This window comes from Chroicocephalus ridibundus, chromosome 4 (assembly GCF_963924245.1).
Source record: "Chroicocephalus ridibundus chromosome 4, bChrRid1.1, whole genome shotgun sequence".
Lineage (NCBI taxonomy): Eukaryota > Metazoa > Chordata > Aves > Charadriiformes > Laridae > Chroicocephalus > Chroicocephalus ridibundus.
Window position 1 is genome coordinate 51647444 of NC_086287.1, and position 22175 is coordinate 51669618.

The 22175-nt window shown below is 44.1% G+C and overlaps 1 protein-coding gene across 5 annotated transcripts in view; it reads right to left on the reverse strand.

The window, feature by feature from the left end:
- Nucleotides 1-818: 818 nt before the first annotated feature.
- PRR5L (proline rich 5 like) overlaps nucleotides 819-22175 on the reverse strand; it is a 44785-nt gene continuing 23428 nt past the window's right edge. For all 5 annotated transcript variants that reach the window (XM_063333814.1, XM_063333816.1, XM_063333817.1 and 2 more), the window contains exons 6-10: nucleotides 16919-16976; nucleotides 14070-14161; nucleotides 10604-10744; nucleotides 9011-9137; nucleotides 819-2620 (exon numbers count right to left, since the gene is read on the reverse strand). In XM_063333814.1, coding sequence (XP_063189884.1) covers nucleotides 2238-2620; nucleotides 9011-9137; nucleotides 10604-10744; nucleotides 14070-14161; nucleotides 16919-16976 — 801 coding nt within the window. In that variant the 3' untranslated portion in view covers nucleotides 819-2237. The remainder of the gene's footprint in view (nucleotides 2621-9010; nucleotides 9138-10603; nucleotides 10745-14069; nucleotides 14162-16918; nucleotides 16977-22175) is intronic.

Genomic DNA, 22175 nt, shown 5'->3' on the forward strand with positions numbered 1-22175 from the left:
GGGTGATTACCTCCCCACATGTCCCACTGTGACTAAGAGAAAGCTTTAAATCACTACAAGGGACCAAAGAAATTTCTTTTGAGCAGGATGCCATCATCTGCCCCATGCTGGAGGGACTGTGCCGAGGTGAGACCAGCACGGTCTACTAGGTTTGGCTGTCACCACAGAGATTTTGAAGCTCCACCATAATCCATGGCCACCCTGGGGCAGATGACAACAAATAAGCTGGCCTGCTCGGTCCCATTTATGAATAGGAGGGCAATTTATCCTAGAATCCATCTGAAGGGAAGAATTCTTAAAGCCACATCTTCCTGGCCTCCACTGCGCTGTGCGTGCTCCGAGGAGGAGGCAGCCAGCACAACTGAATCTCCGCTCTTCAACATGTAAGCACAGCTGGTGATCAAAACACACACCATTTCCACAAAGGCCAATAGCTAGGGTGCCTTAGGTGACTGCAAGAAAAAGCAGGACCTTTCAGGTATCTCTTTCAACATTTGCAAACCACAGGAGACAAAGCAACACCCTCTTTTACAAAGACGGTGTGAGTTGCGCTCAACACTAGGATTTCTGATGCTTTGTTACCAAATAATAATCTGCTTTTGTTTTGCTGCACATGCTACTAAGGCCAAATCCTGACGGCTCGGAGCTGTACTTCTGGTCCAGCCAGTGGAGCAGAAGATGCTTAATACCCAACAGAAGCAGGGCAAATTCTGTAGTTAATGTGATATCATGCAAAAAAACATCCTGAAGGCTCATCCTAACCTTCTGTTTCCTTGTCAAGACAGGCTTATTTACAGTCAGTACCACAGGGACTAGACTTGAGTGGCAGTGGTATTATAACCATATTTTTAATGGGATTTGACATTTAAGGCAGCATTTCAGTTCCCTTCTAAGCCTGTAATTACACTTGCAAATCTGCTTAGCAAGACATCAGCAGAGTATCCCAGGGGACTGCTCGAACAGATTGGTTTTCCCACAGAAGCATTATTTGAGTAGCACGCGATGCTACAAAGCAGACTGTGTGTACTGCAGTGCCTGACACGGACACTTGCAAACTGGACCCACTCGTAATCTTCAAAATAAAAACAAAAACAGAGACTGCAAAAAGCCCTCACTTTATCTTAAAAGAAACACTGCACTGAGTCAGATACCACTGGAGGTCAGGAGCACTTCACGAATACACTACCAAGACAGGACTCCTTTCTACACCCCGCTGGTTATCTTTGGTCTCATGAAATGTGCAAGTGCTAAAAGTACCAGAGCAGCCCAAGGATTAAATTCTGTTTGTCACCTCCTGGTCTGGAACCAGTGGCCCAGTGCTGAGAAGCACCTTGATGTCTCCTTCATGAGTGCAGTCTCTGCCTAGCGTCTCCTTCCCAAAGGAAAGCAATTTAGATTTCTCCTTTCCTTGTAGCCCTACCACCACTGAAATTTTGAAAACAAATTGCTGCCAAACGCCAGGATGCTCAGGACTGTATTTTGCCCCCAATTTACACACCCGCCCCTCCTTTGCACCCAATTTACAGCACTATCCCCAGAGATATGGCTGCAACCAAATAAAGTACATATGAAGTACTAAGCTAAGACTCCATGTATACCCAGTTCCCTTCAGGTCTGGGGGGGGGGGAAAAGACTGATTTGTTTGGATTTGGACATTTCATCCATGCCGATGGGAGGCAAAGTGAAAGATCATCTTCTCTCACCAGTCACCTGAGCAGATCTTTCTGCAGGACGCAAATGGTTTCATCCCTGAGTTCAACTTTAAAAGAGAGAAATGCGGTCCTCAGCCGTCACCATTGTAGCACCAGAAGCAAAGAGAACATTTAGCACAGGGGTCTCTGCCGCAGGAACAAAGAGCAAACAAGCAGCACAAAGCTGGGAAAGATGGAAAAAAGCAGAAAGAGGCTAATTTGTATTATACCAAAGAAACAGAAGGAAACCTGAGGCCAAAGGGTTTGGACTAGTAGAGGAAAAAAGCTTAATGAAGGTAGACTACGCTGTTCAACAGCGAAACCCTTGCAGCCCTCAGTGCTCATTTGGGAGCAGCCCGGTACCTCCACCAACAATGATCCCAGACAGGCAAGAAACACAAATCTAGAGAGCATTCCCAAAGAGACACAAGGCCATTTCAACGACATGAGCAAAACTCAATTTTTTCTCTTTTTCACCAGCAGGGATGACATGACACTTTGTCCAGCTTAGTGCATACAGTTCTCCTGTCCTCAGCAAGATTTCTTCTAGCTGACCGACGTGCAGTTCAGCTCTGCAGGGTCCTGCCTACTTGCTGCCGTGACTCCCTCTGGCCCATCGGCAATACTGGGCTCACTGGAGCATTGCCTGTGGCTAAAACTGGGCTGCAGGAGGAGGCATTTGTCTGTACTGTCTGACTCCTCGATCACCATCCCTGTGTGCATCATGGAGGCCATTGCCAGGAGCTGAATATCTGAGTGAGCATTGGCAACAGTGTGGCGACGGATGCTACCACATTTCTCCAGGTAAGCCTCACCCTCCTGCTCTGTCAGTGGGGTCAGGGCCATCTCGCTGGGCTGCCGGCTCGTCGTCGCGTGAGATGAATAATTCAGTACACCGGTCTTAGGACGGGATCTGGAGTACCTTCTCTCTGGAAGAGAAAAAGGAAGCAGGAACGGTCAATGGGGCATGGACAAAGCATCATCTGAACTGCTAGGCTGGCCTCAGGGAACAGAGAAGGCTCAGTGTGCAGCCATAGAGCATCCCACCTCATTACCAGCGGGGAACAGTCAGGTGCTCAATTAGTTCATACTGCCAGGGTTTTGGAAAGGAGGTCTGACTCTCCCTGGGTAAGGAGATACTTCCCATTCTGCTGTAAGGCAGTGGTGCTGCTCTTTGCAAGAGGAGTGAGCCAAAAAGTAACAAGTCCAGCAAAGGGATTTTCTTCAGCATCCTGATGGTCTCCCCTCTTACCCCAGGGGGGTGAGGACCAAGCAGGAGATCTCACCAGCAGGTTCACTAAAATCAGTGGCACTAAAATGGCACAAGTCCCCAGAAAAAGCATTCAGTGAGGTCCTGAGTTGCCACCCCTTTCTCTGGAAAATTTCTCTCAGGAGATGCTGTTAGCTGGCGTCAACATGAAATTCCTGATGCTTACATTGCGCTGCCTCTCTAGTTGCCTTGGGAAAGGTGGTTCTGCTAGCATTAACCCATTGTCTTTTTTAAAGATTATGCAAGAAAAAGAACATTTTTTCCACTTTAAAACATGTCTGGTTTGGGGGCTAGACACTGAAAACACCTAACAGCGCACAGCAACAGCCCACAGCAGCCCAGGGTGAAAAGCGCAGAAGAGGAATGCAGTACTTGCAGAGCATGGTTGAAGGTGGTGACACAGAATTGATGGGAGCAGGGTCTATGATCTGCTTGGCAAAAACATTAAGGGGGAAAAACTCCTGGTTTGAAACTCAAACCCAAGGCGCAGACCCCAGCCCTGTATCATGAAGCACCATTTCAATTCTGACACTGAAAACATTAAGAAAAGCAGGGACAGAGCTTGTGCTGTGACTTGCTGTAATTCACTCCCCTAGCAGGTTGATTCCGACAGTATTGCTTTTCACCTGTTGTCTTCCACCACCATGCAGCATTGCCATCCCCAAAGCAGCTGATAAAGCTATTCCCTACTCGTCTCTCTGTTTCTCACCAATTTCGTTGAGGTGCAGGGTCTCATTTCATAAAGTTGGAAGCCTTTAAACCATATAAAATACTTCCACCAAGACTGCAGAGCACAAGAGGTAGAGTAACAAAATGCAGAGCAAAGCATTCATCACTGAAGGTTATAAAAGAGTTTTGGAAGCTTGCATCAGGAAGAAAAGCAGAAAACTCTACAGGGAGTTTGGGAGGAATGCGTGAGCAGCCAAAACTCCAGCACTGGCAGCAGTTAAACTATGACAACACTTCACCCCACTGCTGCCAGTAATACATTCATTCAAAATGATTCTTTTCATGCTTAAGTGGATGTGCAAATAATTTTTGAGGCTGGTTATGGTAAATATTTTCTTCAGGTGTCATCTGCAGTTCAAGCCACAGCAAGCTGCAGTGTTGGAGGACATTGGGAGAAAGTGATTCGGGGGGGAGCCACACAAGCATGCTTTGGCTCTGCACCCCTCCTTGCAGCTCCGTCGGCAGCAGCAGGCAGGGCAGCAGCAGGCGAGCACCCTGGCAGAGCACCAGCATCACCAAACCCCACACTCCACATTAGCATTCTGCTGCTGCCCGTGCCTGGGTCTTGGAAAGATACCCTGGCATAGAAAAGACTGAAATAATACTGGTGTCACCAGCAGTAGCTGCTTCTCCACCTTCTCTGGTATTTATCAGGGCTGCTTCATTTCTGAATTCTGTGAACAAGGTGAAGTATTGATACCAAAAGAGAGAAGCTGGTGGTGGGGGCAGTTATATACTTACAACATGACCGACCCAGGCTGAGATTTTTGAATGCATTTAGGTACCCATCTCCTGTGGCCGCTAGAAAGTTAGATACCTTTAAGAGCTGGTCAGCTCTTGGGCTGAGAGGAGAAAGAGAGCTCAGTAGCCTCTCGAGGTAATGGTTCATTACACCCCCCCGCATCCCGTGATTTAATATTTACATTGTGTCTATCCTGCAATGGCTTCAGCTATGCAGAGCAGACTTAGCTAACTAGAGAGGTCTGAGGAGGTTAAACTGAACTGAGCCATGCAAAACATGGCTAATTTTCCAGACTACACAGCTGCAGATTTTGTAGTCAAGAGCTGAATTTTTATTCTTCTCTTTTCCTACACAACACATTAAAAATTAAAACATGCTTCATTTAAACAGGGACAGCTTGCAGCCCTTCTTGAAAAGCCAGGATATGCAGGAAAAAGAAAAATCACGGCCATGGCCTGATATTCACTTAATAGATAAATAAAAATATTCCCATGAGGAAAAAGTGCCAGTTTTGTGTGTAAACTTTTAGTGCTGCTGAAAGAGCCAAGCCTGATGACCTGAGAGATTAAAGTCCACTAAGAGCAAGCATAATATAGGAAGCAATAACATAAAATTATTCCCGCCCGACCCTGCCTTCACGTGAACTGGTGGAGATTCTTTTCTGTCATGTCTGCTGTAGTAAAACGGTCAACTAGTATCATTAGTTACATCAACCGCCATGGTAGTCTGCAACCCAGCTGGTCTGTATTCATCATTTCACAGGCTTATACACAGCGTATGAACTTGTGTACATATCTGCATGTGTGTGTACTTACACTCACTGACTAGCAGACTGCACAGAGCTGATGCACATGCCAGTGTTTCAAAGTCTGACATCATTCAGCTCTCAAATACAAACAGAACCGGGATGGGGAGATTGTAAAAACCTGCTGGTATTGACGGAAACACCGACAGTAATTCAGAAGACCACAGTCTTCCCCTCAGACCTATATCAGCATGGAAACAGGAGCATTGCACCACCTCCTGCATGCAAAAATAAATCAAAGGTCCTGAGTTTGACTATACGGAAGTAACTACTATAATCCAGACACCCTGCAATAAGCTGAGCTCAGAATTGAGCAGAGGTTGCATACTTTAGTTTGGAGAAACTAAACTTTAACTCCTCTCCTCCCTTCTATTCTGTTACAGTCAAGCTCCTAGTTTCTGTCCCAGACATAGCAGCATTTCACCATACTTTTCTCGCCACCATGACCTTTTGAGATGATAAGGGTGCTGCTCAAACACTGTGCTTCAGATGCAGCTGCATGTGAAACACTGTAGTAGACAGCAGAAGAGCTAACCAAGCGACAGAAAAGGCCAGTTTTGAAAATTACTGAAACTCCCCTCCAACACCTCTTACGGCAGTCTTACCCACCAACCAGGACAATGCTAACACTTCAATGGTGGACTTGGAAACCCAGCTGTTTAAGTATCTGAGTGCCTTTGATAACCTAGACCTTCATCTGTGTCAGTCCCTGACCATAAAACTTCACAGAAGTTGGGACAGGGAAGGGAGGAGGAAGGTGGTGGTATGAAATAAACTGAAGAGGTTAAAGTACAAAGTGTTCAAATTTTATCTGATGTAGCCACGGGAATCATCCAGCTTCACAGGATCACAGAAAAGGTCCAGTATCCTGCTGTCATAGCAAAATGGGGAGGACTCCAGAGAAACATGTGTCGGAAGCACATGTGACAGAGCTGGTGGCACTCAATGGAAGAAGTTAGAAGAATTCCTCGGTCTCCCTCCATCAGCAAACGTTTTTCCTGAAGTTGTAGCTCTAAGACCTAGGACTGGGAAGGCTTGCCTGGGCAGTTACAGGAGGCCAGGTGTTGTATAACTAACACAGGAAGAGGAAATGCAGTTTGGTCACCAACTACTAAGGCTACTCATTCATCAGCTTCAATGAGGAAACAGGCCTGGCTTTTGGCTTCTGAATTTGCTAATTCAGTTAAGACCTGATACGTCTCTGCTCTTATTTTCTCCCGATAACAGTAGCAAAGACATTCTTAAGACATCAAGCAATGCTTTCTAATGCCAAGGGTCAGGGCTGCAAGAAACTGCACAGAGGAGTTAAGGGAGTTGAGGAGCTTCCCTCGGTGGAAATTTTTACGAGCAGGTTAGCTGAAGAAATGGCTTACGTATGACTGACCAGGCAGTGAAAGAGAGAGATGGACAGTAAGGTATTTCTCAGTGTTTATTCTCTTCAAGGGAGGGATGACCTGACTCTTTTGAGGAAAAAATATCTAGAGATTATTTTTGTGCAACAAAAATTAAAATCCTTCATGATGAGAATCAGGTAAAAATTAGGTTAAACTCTGAACATTCATTTATTACTTTTCCCCCTTTACTTTCTCGACCACAGAAGACAGTCTCTTAAGGGAGCTGTCACGCATAGTTCAACTGAAAATTTTATTTCTATTTTGGTGCGTTATAGCCAGGAACATAAACTGGGAGGAGTTTTTAAGGGGATTTTTGCAAGCAAACCCAAATCAGCAGTGATGTTAGGTTTAACACGTGGGGGGAATAGGGTGAATGTTTTATCTTTTCTATTCCCAATTTAAACACTGTTTCTTAGACAAGTGGATCCCTTCAGCATACTCCATCCCTACAATGCAGGTTACAGCTAATTTACAGGGGCAAAGCAAGAAGGGTGGGAACAGAAGAGCAGGTGGGAATGCTGCCCTCTACGAACCCCCTCTGTGAGCTGGGCTGGCCCCTTTCACACCTATCTGTGCTGCACTCCTCTCTCACTCTAAATCAAGCGTAAGATACAGCAGCCTTGCAGGCTGAAGCCTTATGTGTGTTCACAGCTGTGATCAGACACCTTTAGTTGCATTTCTCAACACTCGTTCATCTTGACAGCTCCAGTCCAGAAGGCAGTTTGGCCTCCATAGCATCTGTTGAGAATGCAAGCGTACCCAAAGCGCAACGGAATGTTTCCAAAAAGCTACTACAGGGAACCTACTGGGCTTCATCATCATTACAGGCTACCCAGTGAGAGAAGAAACTGGTTCTGAGAAGGCAAAAAGGTGACAGAAAGAGGGAGAGAGGAAGAGAAAGAAGTTTGATTAAAGGTGGGAGTTAAAGAAAAGAAACCACCACCTCAGCAGCACTTTGGAAATACCAAGATTATTTGCAGAAAAGTGCCGCTCTGCTGTCAATGTTGTGTAATGCAAACACAAGTTCTCTCTTTCCTCCTGATCAGCATAGGGTGCAGAAGGGGCAAAAGGCCACCTTGGAAATACACACAAATAAATGACAGCTAAAATCCAAGTAAATACAATTATTTTAAGGCACAAAAACTTTACAATGCCAGTTCGTGTGAATTTATTTTTTTTTTAATGACACTAATGCCTTGTTCAGCTGGTGGAAATCCAGGATGTCTATAAACTTCAGTACAGGTCAGGCAGCTACCTTTCAAACTATCCCAGCAGCATGCAGACGTCCATAAACAACAAAACAATCAAATTTGTTAAGGCTCAACTTTTATGGGGAAACGTGACCTAGATTTAGCCTCAGGATCTGCAAATCTGCAAATCAATGTATACTGTATAACATGTTCACTTGCATAAAAGATATTAATTTAATTGCCCAACAACCACAAGAACAAAACTCTTCCATAGTTTACCTAAAGTGATGCCATGAGTTTGTTACAGGCACAGATCATCTGAATCCTGATAAATCCTTCTACCGCAAGACCATCTTTTCCCGGTGCTCCCAACATGTAGTACAAGACAGGTTGTGTGTCTCCAGCTTGCTACAATTTGCATCAAAGCAAAGGCTAAAGCTAATAAAAACAGAGGGAGACTGGGGCTTTTTTCACTTGTTCTATTTAAATCTTCTTGACTATCGGTACGATCAGTATCACTATGCCCATTTCTTAACTAGCCAATCTCTTCTGGCTGGCTGCACGTGTAAGCAGAGCTCCTGGATCACGCATGGAGCAGTTTTCCACTATAAGCACCCCCTTCCCGAAGTGAAGTGCCAGTTCTCTCACTTAGACCCATTTATCCACAGTCTAAACACAGATTATTTTTTTTAAACAGAGTCCTCAGGTGGAAGGAAGACTCCATGCAAAAAAACCCCTGTAATTCTTCAGAATGAGCATCCAACAGCTTTACTGTTTGCGAAGGCTGGCTGATGCAGCAGTAAGCGTGGGAATCCAGGCAGCCGAAGCAGGTTAGCCAGCAGGGCGAGAGCAGGCAGCAAAGGGCCGGGTACAGCCTCCCTCCAGGGTGAAAGCAGTACGTCAGGCATAGACCAGCCCACCTCCAGAGAGAGGGGAGACTTCGCACGCGTGCCTGTGCGCAGTGGTGAGGCAGTAATAGTTCACTTGGTCATGGAAAATAAAAACCCTGTCACAAAAATCTATATTCAGAAACATATTAAAAAGGACCTTCTCGAGGGTGTTTTAGCCTTTGTTTTCTGTCTCTCATGAAGTCATGCACTGTCTCCTTTCCTAGCACAGATGTGCACTGCCTCGCGTTAACCAACCTGTGTACCCCACCAAGAGCTCCCGTACAATGCACATGTCTTACCAAGCAAGCAGGTGCTACCGGAGAAGCTGTGATCCTCACACAAACCCAAGTACGGTGATACCACCTGCTTGACCAGTTCTTCCAGCTGTAGGTATCCCTCACTGGGGCCAGTAGGCTCATGGACACTCTGAAATTCAAACATAAAAAGTCAACATTAACCTCACATAGTTCTGAGTAAGGTTTTTGAGTAAAGCCCGGAGTCTGTCAAATATCTCTGCACTGGAATACCCCAACCATATCAGTAGAACATTTGGAGGAGCACAGCTGATCAGCCCAAATGGAGATTCAGGTGCCATTCAGGCCAACCTCCTTGTTCAAGTCATAGCCATGACCCTATGGACATTGAGCGGCTAGCTGTCTTTTGTCTGACCAAGGGATAGGAAGGTACAAGGTACCTCAGCTCACACTGAGGATTTGCACAGTGTAACTACAGCGATATAATTATATCAGGGCAGCGCTACCAGGAAACGTCGGTTTGTAGAAAATCCTTAACACAACTTGGGCAAAGCACTGCTCTTTGCCGAGGCAGGACTGCAGGAAAAGCACCCTCTGTGGTTCAGTTTACAGCTGTGAAGATGGTAGATAACGCTAGCCAATTTAACAGTAATTTTAGAAACAGTTCACAGACCTAACTTCCTGCAAAACCTCAATAAGCTTCTCTTTCTCAAATGCATCGCTTTGAGACCCTCTTTGCCCTCAAGATTCTTTTATTAAAATATTTCAGGGAAACGGAGCTAGAAAGTTAGTGTCTCCTGCTATTACAGTCTGGGTCACTGGGAACAACAGAACGGCGAGAACTCATACATAAATACCAGCTTAGCCACTTCGCAATTTTGGTTGTACTTCAGAAAGTTTCATTCCCTGCCACTCACTATAGGGTATATAGGAGAAGAAATAAAAGTGAGATGAACCCAAACAGCCACCTGTAATATGGTATTTTGCATGACTGTCAGGCTGGGCAATACTGAAAGATAAAACAGCTGGTGTACTTGGCTGTATTTGGCATGCTTGGAAAACACTCTCTTCAGGTCTGGATAAAGAGGATAGTCCTCACAGAAGGTCTGGGTCTTTCCAGAGAGGCCTTCGTAAGATGTATAGCATTTTGCCTGCTTCCAAAAGGTATTCCTTTTCTCCTGGGCACTGCTCAGCATCCCAGCCAGCCAAGGGGCCAGCATCAGGCAGCTAGCAGCCACGGCTTGTTCAAATTCCACAATTAGCTGTGATGGAGATTCGCCTGTCGTTGTAAAGCTGAGAAATCAGAAGAACTAGGGCACAAAGAGGCATTCAGAGGAGCTGGGAGATGAAAACTGATGTGAAAAAAGCGTCCTGATTCTATTCCTAGCTGGGAAGGAGAGGTACCAAGAAAAATACAAACACCCAACCCTTGCATGGCAACATCCTTACCTGTTCCCAGGAAAGTTCAGGACATTCAAATTCAGATCTCATTTCTACAGTTACAGCTCACAAATAAGCACACATCACTTCCCCTTCATCACACCCTCTAGTGTTCCCCCTCTCCTTTCCAGGGCTTGTATTAGTTCAATGAGGTCGAGATACCCAAGTGTCAGACGAAGAAAAGCAGAGCCTCCCCACCTGCAGAATTAACAGCATCTGGACAATGGAAGCTGGGAGCTTTGTCCGGACCAGAGGAAGAATTTCTTCCAACTTTACTTTTAGCAAGACCAAGTCTCTGAAGCCAAGAAGAGCAATCTGACGGATAGTCAACTCCTGACCCTGAAAAACACAGAAAGCAAAATCCAAGAGTTAGTAAGGGACATGTGAGCATCATGCCAACACATGTACGCACGCAGACAGAAAGGGTCTATCCTGCCGTTGCTGCTGTGGCAAAGCACCCCCCAGCTGCTCATGTTGAGGATTCATCCCTCTTGGTCCCGCTTTTTGGTCACTTTGGTCACTTCCCTGTCAGTCTCTGCTCCACACAAATTCCGAAACGAGTAATACCTCATCTGAGGCACCACTAGGTTTGTAGTGAAGCCAAAAATGGGCCTGTAGTTCTCCAAAAGACTACTTAATCGTAAAATCCAACTACCATCCAATTTGGTCACAAACATCCGAAGTCCAGGATGGATGCGTCTTGTGCTTTTGCCACTCAGAGCTGAGAAACCAGAGAAGGTTTGGTAGCCTGTCTGGTCTGTGTTGGGTCGTCTTTTTGCTCAACATCTGCACTTTAGACCTTGCTGATATGACGAAAAATCCACAATTCAGTCCATTACAGATTTTAGGATTTAGGCTAGAGCAAAGCTAGCAAGACTGCTTGTACCAAACATCACTTAAAAAAGCAACAGCTTTGATTTCCACTGTAAGGCACTCCGTATCCTCCCAGTTACTTTTTTTACATTAACGACACAAGTGAGCAGGCTTAACAGATGAAGATGTTGTAATATTTCTCAGCATATTTTAACACAATTGGATTCCATTTGGCATTCTGGTGTTACCCGCCTTTCCCTCTGCTATGCTTAATGTCCGCATGACTTTCTCTTGCCCCACTGCAGCTGAACAGCAGAAATATTCCTCCCAGCCCTGCCCAGCACTTTCCAGCCTGAAGAGTTTCCCTTGTTCTTCCCAGCATGTTAATCTCTGCCCCATGGTCTGTTTGGGAACCATTTTACAGTCTCCATAGCACACTCAACATGGCAAATATTTAGCTGGAAGGAATTAACAGCAGTTAATCATTAATTCATAATGGCTTTAATGTCATAATTAACAGCATCATCAATATGTAAATATGAATTAAAGCCAATAGCCTGGAGAGCAGCTAGGCCATAATAAAAGCATTTTGCTGTTTTAAACCATCACTGCGTGTTTAGGAGCACGGAGGTGTAGAAAAGATCAGTACATATGTCTGAACTATATTTCAACAGCCGCACACTTTTTGTTTATATCATGCAGTTTAGTCCCGTTAACTTCATACCCCATTTCAAAATGCAAACATCCTGCTGTGCCAAACAAAACCAGATTTGCTATTCTTTTTCCACACTAAGTAGTTACATCAACAGCTGCAACTATACAAAAACCAGTGACCTGTTTACATAGTTTCCCTCTGTACAGCAGTTTAACCGACTTGGCTGCTTAAAGGTCATATTTCTGCAACAGCTATGAGCCTCTGGTTTAAGCTTAGCTGAGATAGGAAGCTACTTCTAGTTACTGCCTCCAGTAACATACGCTCACGCATTTGGCTGGCTTACTTTCATTCTGAATGGACAGTCGCTGGGATCACAGAAGAGCACAACCAAATAATCATGTTGACAGTTGCAGCAAAGGATGGGGAACCAACAACAAATTGGCTTTCCCACCTACCAGAGTAGCACACGAAGAACTGCGACTTGGTGAAAGAGATTTGCTAGATGAGCTCTCTTCACATGTGGTGACACACCATACAAATAAGTAAATACAGTTCTCTGTTTGTAGGAAGAGCCCAATCTTGTTATAAGGGCACTGGCTTGGGTTAAGAGCAATTTCTTATTTCTTGCTGCACCAGCAGCTCACTCTGTTGTAGCCTAGGGCAGCTTACTCAGAGTCAAATTCTTGGATGTATTTAGGTGGTTTAAATCCGTACATTTGTGTAGAACTTAATTGCCTACAAAGCTTTAAATATGCTGACTGTTACCTTTTAGTTCTTCATCCATGAAATGGCAATACTTCCCTAACTTCACAGCTTCTGTGAAATATTTTTGAGTGACTCAGATATTGTGACAAGACAAGTACAGTAAGAAAGTTATCGTTTCAAAGAACCTCGACATCTCATAGTCACACTTTCACCACTACCACCAAGTTACTTCCAACTACTTTTGTTCAGTTTCTCATTAGAGACATTTAATAGCAGAGGAGTAGTTTTTTCTGATAAGTGGCAGAATTATTAGCATCGGTGGGTATGACACACAGTTAGCTCAGCTGTTTCCACAGTGCACAGGCAGCTGCAGTGCAGTCAAACCCCTGCTTAAATAGATTTGGTCACTCCCTGACTGAGAATTAGTTGCAAAAGGAGACAAAGGGATGATATTATAATTGTGCAGTTTTACCTGCCAAACACCTACCTTTAAACATCTGCAGCAAGGAAAGAATAAAAATAAACACAGCAGAAAGGTTAGTGTCTGTCTTTACAAAAGTCTTTTCTGTCTTAGGAAATGCCAACTTTAACAGGATTAGAGGAAAAGGGCAACCTTTGAGCTTTACCTGCTGCCTTTCAAACAATACAAGGGAAAAACAATTTTACAAGGCTCTGGAAAGCGTGTCTTGTGGAAGAGGCAAAAGTCAAGAGGAGGAGGCTAGCATTTCCAAGAACGTCAGTCTCCTCATGCGGTACATTTTTATTTTCCTCCGATGGAAAAGAAGATCAAAATAGGCTGGGGAGGTAATTGGACTGCTCATGTGGAAACCCTGACTAAAATGACATTAAAAAATGATACAGCTCAACGCTTCTGATGGGCTTTCAAAATACTGACTGTAAAAAGGTCCTGCATAAAGTTGTTCATTCTTCCTCTACCTTCCAAGACTTGCTTGTCCCGTTATTAGAGCTTTAAAAAACCCAACAGAGGATTTTCCAAAGGTACAACCGGAACATAAGCACTCCAAAAGTAGTTAGGATGAATTAAACACATTTGCTCCTGATCTAGTCTTCAGATTTGTCCCTCTGAAGACAAGTTGTCAGTGTTGTCATCTGTACCATCAGAGTCCCAGGTATTTAAAAATGGAAGAACTATAAATAGAAATGGCCCAGAGCTTCAATCTAGACAAGGTACAGTCCAATAGGTTCGGTGTTCAAGCTTAGCTAAGCACAGACAGAGCGTAGACAAATGGGAATAAATTCAGCCCAAAATACTGTGCTTGCCCAGTAGATTTTAGCAGTCCTTCTTGCACAGTTAATGCTGAATTGGGCAAACTCTATTTCCTCCCAGATTTAATTTAAAGATTTTGAGACCTCTTTAGCCACTGGACAAACAGTGCTGCTGGAACAGAAAAGAAATTTACATGTGCCGTCAGCAGACATTGCAGTTACATTGCTTCACCTGACTGAAGACTAAATTATAATTAAGATTACCTGGACTGGGTAGAATATTGCCTGGAGTGTAGGAAGCGTCTCTGTAAAATAGTGATCCCAGATTTCAGCCAGGACATCAATGCGATCCTCACCTACAGCAACAGAGATTGGGAGCAAGAGCTTTAGCCATAGGGACACTAAAACCAAGTTGAATTTTTCCACTACTCTGATTCCCAAATAAGAGATACAAATCCACTCTTCACATTCACGGTTTCTGTCCAAAACCGGACATCACTCAGCTAAGCTTTGCCTTAACTGACAGAGGCACAAGGCTGCAACCATAAATTTCTCTGCTGCTTACCACGAAGAAGACAGCTCTGTGCAAAACACGGGACCAATTCCAACAAAAGAGTGAGCCCCTTTTCAACCAGATGCTTTAACTCCACAGCAAAGCTGTGTAATCTCACAGCTCACAGTTAGCGTGTTCAACTAGCCTGGGAGCACGGCTGCATGTTAGCAGCTGAATCTGAAAACCAGGAGGTCACAACTGTTCTGCAGCAACTGAGTCAGGGAAACCATTTGCAAGAGCTGAGCCTCCTCCAGCATCCTCCCACTCCGGACACAGCAGTCCGGACCTTAATGAGACACAAAGCCACCATGCTCCTCTCAAACATGGCAATTGGGAAGGTTCCCAAATGAAAACCACTTGTGGCCACCCCTCATATGACTCTGACTCAAACAAACACCCCCAAATGTAAGTAGGTCTTCAAAATGAAGACAGACTAAGTCATGCAACTGGTGATTCCCATAACAGGAATACAACTGTGGTCAAAATCCCATTATTAACAAAAAATGCTTCACTGAACATAATCATTTGAATACATATTTTAAATTATGCTTATAGGCTTGACTTACAGAGCTGTGTGTTCCTCAGCATCTGGGCCTAAAACTTTTACATTTTTTAGGAGTTTTTTCCTGTCCCAAAGACCAAAGGTATACAATGTTTTTTCAAGTTTTAGAGACGTTCCCCAGAAATTTCAGGTCAAAATACAGACCCAGGTTTAATAACACAAGTTTCTGACAAAAGGGTTTTCCAGGATAACCTTCCATGGAGCATCAGCTGGAACTCACAAGCAGTCAAGGCTCAAGGAGCAGTAATGGGCAAAAAGAACAGCTGCTCAAGAACGCTTTGAAGGCTCAGCCTCAAAGTCAATAAAGGCCCTACAGGAGGAACTGGAACACACGTAAAATTGGAACTCAAAGGAATACTGAAGTGCCTTCCTCATCTGGAGGCTTCCTTATGGGCTTTCATTGTGATGGCCGAGGGTGGTGCTGCTTAGGACATGACCGCAGAGCAGAGAGCCAGCAGGACCAGCTCCTGCAGACACTTCCTTTTGAGCAGAGCCCACCGACAGCCACAGGAGGGTTCAGAGGGAGGCTTCACCATGTCAGGTATGACTCCAGCTTCAAAACTGGAACTGCAGGCAAACGAGCACCTACCCCCAACACCCCCATAACAGCTACCCATTACCAGAAACTGCCAACTGTAAGTGAAAAAGACAACAGGAAACAGACTAATTGAATGTTTAAATGTTTCCCTCCTCTGCCTCCTCCCCAGGACTGCAAGAAACCTACATGTTATGAAAGAAAGTTGTCCATGAGTCATCTCCTGCAGAGATGCCTGCCCGCATGGGCAAAGAGGCTCCAGTGTCACTTCAGACTAGGGACTAGGGACTAGGCATAGGAAGACGGTTTTGCTGTCTGCCTGGGAAACTTCATCTTACCCAAACTACTTGAGCAGCTGCAAACTACTCACAGGCAGCTCTCAGCTTATTACAGACTGGAACTCAATTTTCATAATGCTAAAACAGATATTGAAATAGTTTTATATGAATACAGAAAATGAAACCTATGATAAGCTGCACTTGATCCGAAGAGCTGACAGCAGCAGGGAATGTACCCATGTTTAGGAAAATGCATGAGTCTGCATTTTTTCCTCCCTTACAGGGCCGGTGTCAAAGAAGCATGCACCAAGTAGGAGGCTGGCAAGTGCACAGCTCCTTCAGGGCCCGAGTCCTACAGCCTGCTGTCTGGGTGGAGAAGTTACTCGCTGAAGAACGGTGCGGAGGTATCCAGCACCAATTATGATGTGAGATTAGAAGTGTCTATTGGCATTTAATGACCCAGATACAGCAGATTGGTGATTAGCGAGGGATCTTCCCTACAGGCTACAAAACTGGGTCAAACCAAACAGCAGCCTAGTTTTGAATAAAGACATGTGAATAAAGACAGCTTGCTCTGCTTGACCAAACCGTTAATAAACGTGACTAACTCCCCACACAACCAACAGTCGCTGCGCCACGCTGGCCTTCATCCGCAGGCTCTGCAGTAGCAAGTACCCCACTGGTTTGAACAGAATTTCACATGCGATCAACTTCTTTCCTGAAGGATTTAATTCCCACCCAAGTGACTGCTTTTTCTTTAAATTTACGTGAAGCCTGTTTGTTCAGCTCTCAAAAGCATGCCACCATAACCAAAATCATGCTTACATCAAGCCGCAAATCACATTGAGAAACAAAAGGCAGAAGGCAGCTTTCAGCAGTTTTGCAAAAGAATCCATGTCCAGCCCAGAACTGCTTTAAGTCCAAGTTCAACTGCCACATGAGAAGCACATTCCTGGTCTTGCGATGAAGACGTTGCTGGTGGGAGTGTTTTGGCTACGTGGCTATTCATATGGCCCACCATCCCTTAAGCCCCACAAGGGCTGCGGTGCAACCTGGCTCCTGAGAGGTTGTGTGACACCCTAAGACAGTACCAGAAAGGGCTGTATGCTTTCCAGACATGCAAATCATCTTGTCTGACCAAACATCAAAGCACAACTCCCAAAACAGGTTTCTTTCTATACTTGCCTTCACACAGTTTAACCTTCTCCTCTAGAAACAGCAAGCCTTTCACAAGGAGCTGGTTCTGCCAAGAGAGAATAGAGAGAGACATGCATTTGCCTTTTTTGAGATTTCAAATAAACATGGAAAAATAAAGTTTTTTCAGAAGTTATCCACTTTGCATTCAGTTATCTAAAGATTAGACATGCAGTAGTACTTCCTTACAGCACCACCACCAGACCTGGTCTCACTGTGAGTGCTGTACATTCATTAACCCCCCTTCTTGTTCAGCCAGACATGAGAACACAACAGACACAGCAGATAGCTGAAACAATTGCCATAAGTGGGAAGGAAGGACCTGCCCTGGTCACAGGGAAGGAGTCAAGAAAATAAAATGCATGAAGAGTGCAGACCCACGTGCTGTAGCTCAGCCATATGATGAAGGGGATCAAAGGGCCAAATGCTACCAAAACGTCCCACTCTCTTCTTCCTTTGCACTATCTCAGTGTTTGCCTGGCTGGACAGTAAGGCAGTTCATCTCCCTAACCCTTAGTTCTCTATTCCTACCTATTCTCTTTCTATGAGGCTATGGTTTTTTTGCTATATTGAGCAGTTGGATCATCTCAGTACGCAGTCTCAAGCAGCAGGAGACAGTCTTTCTAGATAACTATCATGGACCAGACAGATCAAGGTATCGATGTGCCTGTTTGCAGTTCAGGGCATCTAAATGTCTGATAAACTTTCTGTTACAATTTCCCCTAACATAAGAATGGTGCAAAAACACCTACCTTTTTGTTCTCCCAACCGCACTACGAGAACCAGATATTCTGAAAAGCTTTGAGAATCCCAGAGAAAGGAGCTGATATCACCACATAACACATGCTGCCTGTCTGAAAGGATTCAATATCAGGGTAGTGCACAATATTCAGATACTTCCCTCTCTCTCTCTCATATGTTCATCCTCCAGCTTTTGTTTTTAATGGGTAACCAGGTCAAAGTTGCACCTTTCAAGCTTCCATCAGCTGAGGAGCAAGGCACATCTTTCTTCACTCCCAACGGACCCAATTACAGCACTGCCTGGACACCACCGCAGCCTCCTGATGAGCTGCTGTACCGCACACCTGCCTTTGTGCTGCTGCTCTGGGTGATAGACCTGCCTCCTGTAACCATACACCAGGCTGGCTCTTAATGACACACACAAGCAGGTAACCGTGTAAGCCACCCCAAGCAAACAGAGCAGCACACCTCTGCATCCTCCCTGCTACAAGAAGCAATACTAAACTGGGGTACTGTTGAAGGGAATGAAAAGAAGGAAATGTTGCTCTGTGAGATCCTCTGCTTGTACTTCGCTTTCCAGAACAACAGAAAAACTTCCCACTCGAGTCCTACTTGTTAGCATCAGACATCATCGAAACATGTTGAAAAGGAAGGTCTCTTCCTTAAATTGTGTCTAATCAAACAGACTCCAGAAGTCCTCTGCAAGTAGATGGAGGCTGAGGGACTGAAGAGAACATCATACCTCCTATCAGTAAGGAAACATTGTCCTGGTGGAGAATTTATATTCAAAAAGCTGTTGGGTAAGAAAATACTATTGAAATTAATATTAGGGGCTGAATTCAAGAAACTCCTTTTGCTTTGGAATCTCACCTCATGCAAGGTGAGCTCTGAGACTCTTTGGGGCTGAGTGCCACTGCGGTACCAGAGATAATTTTTTCCATTGGCATCTTTGTCAATATCTCAGCAAGAAGGGCCTGGAAGAAAGAACAAGCCATACAAGCTCACCACTCATCTCACGTGCCATGGGTAGTAGGGGGAGCTTCATCAAAACTTTCATCTCATGGTAAGACATGACTATATGGACATCGTCTTCTTCGTGGTGTGAAAGAAGTGTGGTGTTATACAACAGAGAGGAAATGGGTACCTTTCCTTGGCTGTTGTCCCATCTCATGGCTACTTCATCCACATTAAAACATTAACTCATGTTTTGCTACGATGGCTTACTTGTCCTAAATTAGCCAGATGTAAGTACTTTTGAGACACTGCTTCAAAAAAACCCCAAGACCTGCATCCCCTAATGTGTATCCAGAGTTCAGTCATGACGTAAGGAGGAACGGCCATCGAATTGACCAGTGGTAAGCTCTGTTAGTAGCAATAACAGTTAAATATTGTATACTGCATACAAGGGAAAAATAATTAATGGTCATCCTCGTAATTAAGGTAATTTGGCCCTGCTAGCAGATGGCTTTTTTTCAGAATTAAACCTAAAAATATTTAGTTTATGGTCTTATTCCCAAAATAATGTAGAATTCAGCTTCCTTTTAAATTAGGTACACAACAAAACCAGAGCATTTTAGGAGCAACACACAGGATGAAACTGTATTATTTGAACCGCCCATCCAAGTCACAAGACTTTTGACCTTTACTAGCTCTAGCAGAGTGCAAAAGCAATCCTATCCATCCAGTACAGTCAAGCTATAAACAACTCTACTATTAAAAAATCCTAGGAATTTCAGCACAGGAATCAGAGCTGACTTCAACAGTCTTGTTTGTCAGAGGAACATGATAAAATTGCTATTCGGCACACAGGTGACCACGTGGAAACAGGAACCCAAAGCACTTTTGCGTGTGACCTTCTGAACCCACTCACAAACAGTGTACAAATGACTCTCATCCACTGCACTTGAAAAGCTGTGGATGCAACAGGTAAAAAGCAGAGCTCTCTGGCAACGCTGCAGACAACAAGGCAGCTGCACTTCTCCTGTGTGCTTCACGGAGCACACGGCTGTCAGTTTGGGAGGGTACGCTTTGGTCTTTGGTGACTCCTTCCACGACACAGACGCCCAGCCGAGTTAGCGGTAGTGGAGGGACCTCCAGCAGGACATGCTGAGGGCCTGGCAGCTCATGCCACCTCCGTGACCTGTGGTATCTCACCCTGCTTGCAAGAGCTTACTCATCTTAGCCAAAAAGCCATACATTTATTCTGGCAAAAAGAAGTCCACTTTCTGCCATTTTTTTGGACTTGAATTCCCCCCATTAAAACAATTTAATTCTTTTTCCTGCAGAAGCCTATTTTCTGATGTATTCACCATCACCAACATGACAAAAGGCTACCAAAGGAAGCTGTAGCGAGTCAGTGAGAAATTTTTAATGGCTGGGGGTACTTTGTCTAGGGCTCAGTCCTCAGTTAGGGTGAGTGTCAGGGCGGAGAGAAAGAGAAAGCCAGAGTTCCCAGCAGGGCGCAGGAGGAACGGGGCTGCCAAAAGATGGGTAAGCTGCAAAAAGAACATGCCTGGGGCACACTTTTCACCTGAGCGATGATCATAACAATTAGCAAGTTGCATAAATAAGTTCACATAACAAAAAAGAATCCTGCAACCTTACCAAACATTGTTATCAGCTAAAGGAAGGTGACGGTTTTGCAAGAATTCTTTAACAGAAATATAGGCTTTGGAGGGAAATATTAAGTTGTCGGGATCTCCATTCAAATTTTAGATTTCTTCAGCAGAAATAAATGACTACATATGTCAGGCTCTGGAGAACAACAACAACAACAAAGACTTCCAGGAAAGAACAATGTGAAAAAGAAAGGAGGAAGAAATCTGGAATGGAAAAAATTACAAGGGGGAAAAAATATGAAGCCCACTTACTCTGTAAATATGTTTCTGTCTGAACAATAAAATCATGTTTGAAGTGATATTGCACTTTAATCCTTCCAAACGCTTTCATTGTATTAATAAAGTACTTCAATTCTTTATTTTTCAACCGATAGCTCAAGGTAATTACCTCTCCTATATATTGCATGGAAAAATTACAGCTGGTCTTTAATACTGTGTCATTTTAAACTAATACATAATTAAAAAGTATATACACATATATATATATATTAGGGTGTCATACTTGTTTTCTTGTGTTTCTCTCAAGAAATACAAATTCCTTCTCTATCTTCACTAGAACATTAGGTTTCAATTTATATATGCTTCCTGAGCACTGTGGACACAATTTTCCAGCTACTTTGCTTATAAGTTAGTATTATTGATGCTTTCTACTTTCAGAGATTTTTTTGTTTTACAGCTATGTCAGCAAACAAAATATGCATTTGTACACCTTTATGGGCAGCACAGTTCTATCTATCAAAAATAGATATATTAATCATCACCCTGTAGTAAATAATTTATAATGCTCTTACGAATGTATTACCAGTAATTCCATGTGCTAAATAGATTGCATCATCTCATTCTTAAGGTATCTAAAAAAAAAAAAAGCTTAGCTTCATATAGTTCTGCAGATGTTTCAATTATCCCTTTTCTTGTGGAAGAGAGAGACTTTAAAAAAAAAAACACCAAACCAACAACCACAGCTCATTTCCCTTCTCTCTGTCTTAAAAATACATGGAAATTTTACTTATCTGTCTTTTCCTCTAAAGTCACAGGCTTAGAAATGGATTCAATTCAAACGTTACCCTCTGAGATCAAGCCAGACAGGTAAATTTTCATTAAAAAGTTCTACAGGGTTCAGGGTTTGCTGACAAATCAATACCATCTAATAAACGCAGCAAGCAAGACCAGATCAAGACTCACACCAAGTGAGACGGAAGGGCGCAGTTATTTCAAAAAGTTCAGCTCCACCTACCGCCTCTTTGCAATGACGGCTGAACTGGGCACTTGGGGAGGCAGTTATTCCCTCCCCTCCCCAAAACAGCTTTCCCTGGATCCCCAGGGTGAAGTCCTCCTGCTGCTGTTGGGACAGCACAGGCTGCTCTGCACTCACTGCAGGTGCTGCGAACCCGCCCCCTCTCTCACTACAGTGGAGCGTGCACTGCAAGGGAAACAAAAGCCCCAAGTCAAACCCCACATGTACATGCAGTTGAGAAACGCGGGGAGAGATGTTTTGCAGCAGAGAGACGTGAGGTGGTGAAATCTCACAGGTTGAAGCCCCCCCCTACTTTTCTCAGTGCAGAAAACCACAATAGCTGTTTCAGGTATCGCACCAAGAAGTGCAGCTAACACAAAGCCTTTAAGTAAGTTTCCAAATGAGTTTTGGAAGACAGGATTCAAAGCTCCAGAAAAATCACTTTTCATTTTTTATGCGGCAAAGGCCCTCCCATAACGTGTGTGTGCTCACTGCTCTTGCGAAGTAAGCTGCGCTGAAATCATTGGGAATTAAAAAAAAAAAAGTGAAGGCAGTCACATGTCATGCTGTAAAACATAAACACTTTTCAGGTAATTCTCTTTTTTTCCCGGCACAGATATTTTCCCCTTCCCCTCCTCTGTTAGAGAAATTGAGG